An 8,162-nucleotide genomic window follows, 5' to 3' on the forward strand; every position below is an offset into this window, starting at 1 on the left:
TTCCACGGACTTTTGGCTTTTTCTGATAATCCATGCGTTTTCTGCCCTTTGCTATGCGAGCTTTTAATTTCTTGAGTCTTCCAATTCTCTTCTCTCATCTGCTCGAGAGGCATGTCTCCGGATGAAAACCATGGTGGGTGTTTGAAGGTGTTTATGTTTTTGGTTTAAGATTAGTTTTCAGCCGCACTGTGGGCGTTAAATAGTTTATGCCAAAAATCGCCTAAGGATGACGTAAGGCTGGGACGTCGACGACTAGACTAGGATTGATTAACTAATGCATGAAAGCTAAATAAAAATAGAATAAATGATATTTTGATAACGAAAAAAATTAATGAAAGTGGGAAAAACCTCAAGTGGGAGTATTTCCCCTTATTTCACTATGTGAAGAATATAAACTTCGAGTACAAGAGTACAATTGTGAATGTTATTGCTTAGAATAACTGAGAGTATGAATTAGTGTGTGGTAATGAGAATAAATAACCCTTATTTATAAGCTAGGTTACTCTAAACACTAATGGATCTTCCCCTTAGGTTTAGCTGTCATACTTGACACTTATCCAGCCTGATGTGAATCAAGAGGGTAATTCTTTTGAAGAGCCAATTACATTGATTTTACATCCAATAGGGTTCAAACTTGGAGGGAAAAGTCAAAGATGGGTCACTTGTTTGATTATCAAGGAAGAAGGAAATTTTATACTTAGTTTTTTTTAGAGTTTTGCTTGCAAGTTTTTACCTTTCACTTGAGAGGGTTTTTCTTGGTTTAAGCACTTAGGATTAAGTTTATTTTATGTTATATAGTTGTTATAAACTTCCTAAGCATATTAGGAAAGTTTTTAGTTTGTTTAGGATTAGTTTTCCTATTCTAATTAGAAGTAGCTTCCTAATCCAATTAGGATTGGTTTTCTATTCTAGTTAGGATACTTGGGGGGCAAGGTTAGGGGTTTGTCCTAATCCTTGTAGGGATGGAATTAGCTTAATTTTAGTTTATATATATAGGAGAATTTCGTGGCTCCTAAATTCATAGAAAATCAGATCGATTTAATAAACTTGTTTAGCTTTGTTTAAACACTTTCTTTGCTAGTTTTCAATTCAAGGAATTGTTTTGATAATTAGAACGTGCAATTCTTAGTTCTAGGAGTAGTCTAAGATTTTTTCATCAAAGTATCTAGTTCTAGGAGTAGTCTAAATAATTTGATTAGGCATTGAATCCGTTCTAGGAGTAGTCGTTTTCAATGTCATATCCGGTTACTTTCATTCGTTTTTGGTTCGAATTTCTTATCAGAAACGAAGCTTTATTCTACTTGTGTGATTTTAGATCTTTTATTAGGTTAAAGGGCTTTAATCCACATCACTTAGCTTCCATTGAAGAGCGAAATTCGGTTGCTGACTTAGTCTCTTTGGAAATGGAAACTTCGTTTACCATTGATGTACTTTGGTTGATAATCAATGGATTATCCATTCCTAGAAAAGAGGTTTAGTGGACTCACTTGAACTAGCTCATTCTTTTATTGTAGCAACGTCAATTGCAACCACTGATGTCCACAGACAACGTCTCTTACTGACGCTTCATGCCAGTGCAGCATAAAGACGCTTCGGGAAAAATCTACCATAACAGTACCCAATATACAACATTTGCCAAAGTTTATCGTTTGGCATTGATGTGGTTTTCTGTTTTTTGGTTTTTTGTTTTTTAAAAGTATATGATATATATCACATAATGAATCAAAAATTATTTAAACTTATTAAAATCATGATAATTTTGAAAACTGACAACAGAAAAGTGGAAACACCTGTTTCTTGTTTTATGTTTTTGGTTTTCAAAAAAAAAAAAACAGAAAATTGAAAACAAAAAATGATGCCAAACAAATAACAAGCTTTATGCTTTAGGGTGAATTATGGTCACCTGATTTTTACTAGAAGTGATCAAAGTTAGCCCGACCCGAAAATTTATTTTTTTGGACGGGATTGGGAATGCATTTTTAAGCATATTTAGTTGATTTTTTAAGCCCGACCCGAAAATTTATTTTTTTTGACGGGATTGAGAATGCATTTTTAGGCATATTTAGTTGATTTTTTAAGCTCGACCCAAAAAGCCCGCATGACCCGACCATTTTGGGCACCAAAAATTCGCCCCGAAGCTTGGCCCGATCCGAAAAATGGGCTTAATTTTTAAGCTTGGGCCGACCCATCTCGCCCAATGATCACCTCTAATTTTTACTAATCTGAAATTATCTAATCTTATGAGCTCATTAAACCTTATCAAAACTTATTTTAGTTGTAATTTGAACTTAAGCAACCCTTATCAAAACTTATTTTTTCTGAACCAAACTTATGTGAACTTCCCTTATTCATTGTTCACTTTTCTTTAACATATTTCATAAACAATTGAAGAACGTAGGTGGAAGTGACCACTTTTTCCCTCAGTCGAGAGAACTTTTTCCTTTAACTCTTTAAAAATGACTTTCTGAATCAACTCCTACTTTTAACTTCCTTGCACAAAAAGAAACCCAAGTACCAAACCCCCATTTCATTCCTTGTTTCAAAACCTCTCTTCAAAACTCTCAACCCCAATAAGTGAATACTCACCTCCAACACTCCACAATTCACTCACTCTCAGACTTTCTCTCTCCCAAAGATGTTTAGAAACCAGTACGACACCGACGTAACAACATGGAGTCCAGCAGGTCGGCTATTCCAAGTAGAATACGCCATGGAAGCAGTGAAGCAAGGTTCTGCTTCGATTGGTCTCCGATCTAAGACCCATGTTGTTCTTGCTTGTGTTAACAAAGCTCAATCCGAACTCTCTTCTCATCAACGTAAGATCTTTAAGGTTGATGACCATATTGGTGTCGCCATTGCTGGTCTTACTGCTGATGGTCGTGTTCTTTCCAGATATATGAGATCCGAATCTATTAATTATAAGTTTACCTATGAATCTTCTCTTCCTGTTGGTCGCCTTGTTGTTCAACTCGCTGATAAGGCTCAGGTTTGCTCAAATTTTATCTAGGTTTTCATTTCGATTTTATTAATTTAATTGATTGATTTGTTTCTTGAGTTTTTCATGAATGTTTTTGTGATTGTGGGTATTTGAATTTGGGAAATGGGTTTGTGGGTAGTCATGATTTTTTAGGGTTTTGATTTCGGAATTGTATTTATTGGGATTTCCGAATGTGTGTTAATTTGCAATCTGGGTTTAATCAGTGATATTCATTATAACAATTGTGTTATTTATAGGGTTGGAAACCCATTTCAACAATTTGTTGATGAGAGGAAAGAGGGTTGAAATTGTTACATTATTCTGGATAAGTGGCTCATGCAAAGATGAATGTTTGAGCATGAGGTTTTGTGAAATCGACTTGAGTGATAGTGTAGTTTAGGATTTGTTTGATTTTTAGTGGCTGGCTCTAAGGATGATAAGCATTTCTCCAGCGCAGACTAGATTAATTTTCATCACACCTATGGCGAACAAGCGAACCTTTCGGACCTTCTTCAACCCCAGTATGTGACTGCCATACCGTGGCAATCAACTCACAACCGCTACTTTCTGAGGGCTGAACAATCGCCGATGGTCTCTTATTGTTATATACAGCCCAAAATACTAGGCAAAAGAGTAATGTAAGCAGGAACCAAGGAAGAGAGAGTTACTCTTAGGACTATCAAATTTTGGCATATAATTGTATCAGACTATTATCAACAAGTATGCCTTTCAATTCTTTCACCCCTTGTGAAGATCTTTACATTTTTTATTACTTATAATACATTTAAATCCACAGTTAAAGAATAGGTTTATACGCATAAAGCAGAAAAGATCATTAGCTCCATTAGAATTAATCTGGTAATATATGCAATGTAATCTCGTAGATGTTACTCTGGAGGATTGATCTATCATCTATGGAGTAGGAAGATGTCAGAATGTCACTGATACTGTCTTAAATATTACTGATAACTTTTTTTCTTCGCCAACAGTAGCTCACCACATATGTATGCAGGGCATGTGATGTAATTCTGAGGATTTAGGTAAAACAACTCTGTTTTTGTGCATCATCTGACTGATATGTAATGAAACATAACCTATTAGCTGTCTATACACATTATGAATAATTATATATTGAAATTTCACAAGGGACTTAATGTAAGTGAAGTGTCATATGGTGTTTGAGGCCTTGAAGCCTGTACTGCATCTGAAGCTTACTGGATTGACAATTTACTAGGAGCGTGCTTTTGTGTTCCACCTGCTACCATCTGGATGTTGTACCATGTTATGTTATTTCCATTGCTTTTGTCACCACCCTTTATGATGCTTTCAGATTGCTGATGAACATATGCTGAGGCTCTTTGGGAAATTGTAGTACATGTGACAATTGTTTGTGAAGATCTCTTAACTTTTATCTTTTCTTTAGACTTGACTAAGATCTAACATGGACATCAAGAAATATTTTTTTTCTTATATAATGTGTTTGATTGGCATTTATGGAGAAAGAGAGAGAGAGAGAGAGAGAGAGAGGGATGGGGTGTACTGCTTTTCTTCCAAGCTTTTTCAATAGTGTAAGGATTTGATTACTTAAAAAGGAGAATTAAGGAGAATTGTGAGTTTTTTTTTTATTCCTTCCCCTTGCTTTCCTTCTTTTACCTTTCAGTTTTCTCATCCCAACACACTTTCCATACCTACATAAGAGAAACTGGATCCCTCATATGTCTTCCTTTCCTTGTTTTCCCTTTCAATTTTCGCATCCCAACTCACTTATAGTCCATCTATGTGATGGGCTCAAACACTGTAACTAGCTCTCTTTTTTTTAATTTTTTTTTTTAAATAATATTGAATTGTGTGTAAAACTCAATAGTAAAGATACCTTTTGAAGTGCCAAGTTCTTTTTGTTGCAAAAAAAAAAAAAAAAAAAAAAACGCTAGGTGGTCCAACTTATCTATGTCGTTAAATTTCTCTTAGTCCCTTCTAATTTCTCATATTCCCTTCTAGTTTATCATGATGCATGACTTTCTGCATTTAAAACAGCACCCTTTCTTTATTTATTGTTACCCATTAGTACTATTGCAAGAAAGTGGTTTGAAAGTTATGGTTCATGAATTTTGTTGCTTTGTACCAATTGTATGGAGATAATTTCTTCTTCTTCTTCTGTTTAGTACTTACCTTAGTAGAATATGAGACCTTTTTGTTTGCATAGAACCTTCAGCCTTACCTAGTTTTCTTATTAACTCTCTGTTTGTGATTGGAATAACTAATTATATTGCTTATATAGTTGTTTTTTAAAAGCCAAATAAGTATGCTGTCGTTGTCCTTGAATTGCAGTTGCATGGGGCTCTGTGCTGCAGTAGTATTTGCAAGTTGCAAATTAGGCAAACTCTTCTTAGTTTCCCTTGGTTTTTCTTGGGGCTTCCTGAGTTTATGAGGGATTATCTGAGGAGGGTTGATGAGTTGGGGTTGGGAAGGACTTCAAAAACGTGCTTTCATGGTGTTTGGGCTGTGAGTTCTATGACTCTAGAAATATGGGGGTCCAAGTTGAAGCTATTTAAAACCTGGTTTCAGTGAAGGCAATATTCTGTCCATGTTTCGAAGGACACCTCAGCTTCTTACAGTATTGGTGAGGAAGATATTGGAGGTCTCCTAGCTTTTGCTTAGCTCAGGGAATGTTGACGTATCATAGAGTAAATCACTAAGTTGGGTATCAAACTTTAGCAATTGTTGCAGATTGAGTACCCAACTATGAGTTGTTGCAGTTTAGGTATTAAACTTTGTACTGATCATTCTTGACCTTTTGTACCTGGTTAAACAAGCATTTAAGAAGAAAGAAAAAAAAAAAAAAAAAAAGAGATAAACTTAAATAACTTGAAGTCTGAATTCAAGTACATTTGATTGTCAGACTTTTTTGTAATAGCCATGAATCATTCTGAAGTTTCCATAGGCTTTTGTCAAGCAGCTGAAATTTTGTTTGACCCTGTAAATCCTACAAGTGCCCATTATTGTCCTCTAGCTAGTTGTTAAAACAATTAAGGCCACTTATATTGGAACAATTATTACTAAATTTATCCCCAACTTTTGCAACTTGCTTATAATTCCCAATTGAAAAGGTAGGTGTTGAGGATTTATCTAGTTTGTTAGATTAGACCAAACACTATCCCTATTAGGCTATTAGCATCAGACGATTCTCTATAAAGCAAAATGATAATCCAATTTCCTACTTTTTTTATCATAATTTTGAAGCTTAACAACCAGTTATATGATTCCCTATATTGAATACAAAGTAATGTTTAATTGCCTTGTTTAATTGCCTTGCACAATTCGTGTACTTGTGGTATTGTAGTCAGACTTGGGAGTTGGATATTGTACTTCATACTATGCATTTGCATTCAAGCCCATTAGATTGATATGGTAGAATAATGTGCTACTGATAGTGCACAAAGATGTAGGTTCAAGTCCAACATAGGCTGAAACAGTTATACTAAGTTTGTCACAAATATAGGGAAGGGAAGTCAGTGGTCATCCAGGAAAGAAAAATGAATACAAGAGACACAATTCCTCCCAACTGTTGTAGAATGATCACCTCGTACATCACTTGCATCTACAGCAGTTGACAACCGTTGTTAATGGCTATTTCTAACCATATTGTTAATTGACATTTTTGTAGTAGAAAATCTGGTAATAGGGACTGGCGCAGGAGAAGATAAAACAAATTTGTTACATGTATCAAGTACAAATACTGCCTAATTAGCATACTTAGCAGTAAGTACATCATGGACATCCTAAAATCACTATATAGTAGCAGCCAAGCCAGCTAATTTTGATCAGAATTGAAATATAACATTGTCAGATTGATTGGTAAATAAACAAGGCTACTAATCTAATATGGTATTGAAAAAATTACTGACAACCATTCTAACAGCAAGAGTTAAGCAGGCTTTTTCCTTGTTGAAGTATCCTGTTGCTCCATTGCAGAGGAAGCTGATGATTTATCCTTTTTTCTTTTTTTTAATAAACTGTAGTAACCTACCTTTTTTGTACTTTTGTGCTTTTTGGCTGTATCATAATTGTGCAAAGATACACTGATTAAATCTTATAATGCCTTGCAGTAGTGTTTACAACTCTCCAATTCAATTTCTTTTTGACAGGTCTGCACACAACGTTCATGGAAGCGGCCTTACGGTGTTGGACTGTTGGTTGGTGGTTTGGATGAATCTGGAGCCCATCTCTACTACAACTGTCCCAGTGGAAATTACTTTGAGTATCAGGCTTTTGCTATTGGGTCGCGCTCACAGGCTGCAAAAACGTACTTGGAACGCAAATTTGAAACGTTTGATGGTGCTTCACGAGAAGAGCTGATCAAACATGCACTCTTTGCAATAAAAGAAACTTTACAGGGAGATAAGCTCACAAGCTCCATATGCACAGTTGCTGTGGTGGGAGTTGATGAGCCATTCCAAGTGTTAGATCAGCAGATGGTCCAAGATTTGATTAACTCATTTCAGACAGCTGAGGAAGAAGGCCCTGCAACTGAAGAAGCAGCTGCTGTTCCAGAGGAGGGGGCTGCTGCAGCTGCTGACCAGGGTGCATCTGATGTCGGTGCTGCTCCCATGGAAGAATGAGATTGCGTCTATCTCTAGGGTTTTAATGAGCCTTTTTGGCGATGGACTGATAAAGAGAACCAGTAGGATGTTAAATGTGATGAGTATTAATTAACTATTTTCTATCTTTGCTGGATATTCTTTTTTCTTATGCACCTTTTAGCTTCATTTCATCAATGCCAATGTCTTAAGTGGTAACCCCTATTCTTGAACTTGGAAGTATGATGTGTCTTGGGATGTCAATGGTTGAAATTTGGAGGATTGCCACATTTGTTAACTGGTTTTGATTAGTCCGTCATTTGGCTTAGTGGGTATATATGTTGTTTTAAGGATTGTTGGTCTTACCATGAAAATCACTTTGGAATTTTGATTGTTCATGTCCTAAACTATATGGGCAAAGGAAATCACCATATTTTAAGCTAATTAAGAAAAGAATATTGTAGTTTCTATTTTAATAAATTAGATGGAAGTCCGTACAATGTACGGTTTTTTTAAATTTTTATAATTATTACGGAGCAGTGCGTTTCTGGTGTGGCTGGCCACACGGTGCGGCAGGGTGCCTTATTAGTAACCTCTAAAGTAACCCT

General features: G+C 35.7%; 1 protein-coding gene across 1 annotated transcript; it reads left to right on the forward strand.

Annotated features, from left to right (window-relative positions):
* Window positions 1-2,505: 2,505 nt before the first annotated feature.
* Window positions 2,506-7,852, forward strand: LOC145613410 (proteasome subunit alpha type-1-B-like). The gene is made up of 2 exons (XM_081668507.1): window positions 2,506-2,986; window positions 7,123-7,852. The coding sequence occupies exons 1-2, from the start codon at window positions 2,636-2,638 to the stop codon at window positions 7,594-7,596; spliced, it is 825 nt and encodes a 274-aa protein (XP_081524633.1). The 5' UTR covers window positions 2,506-2,635; the 3' UTR covers window positions 7,597-7,852.
* Window positions 7,853-8,162: the final 310 nt, after the last annotated feature.

The sequence above is a fragment of the Chenopodium album genome, chromosome 25 (assembly GCF_948465745.1).
Source record: "Chenopodium album chromosome 25, dcCheAlbu1.1, whole genome shotgun sequence".
Classification (NCBI taxonomy): Eukaryota; Viridiplantae; Streptophyta; class Magnoliopsida; order Caryophyllales; family Amaranthaceae; genus Chenopodium; species Chenopodium album.

Bases quoted from the DNA above. Each gene is read 5' to 3' on its own strand.
- LOC145613410 (XM_081668507.1), top strand. From the start codon at position 2,636: ATGTTTAGAAACCAGTACGACACCGACGTAACAACATGGAGTCCAGCA. The intron at 2,987-7,122 runs GTTTGCTCAAAT...TCTTTTTGACAG, and splicing joins AACTCGCTGATAAGGCTCAG to GTCTGCACACAACGTTCATG.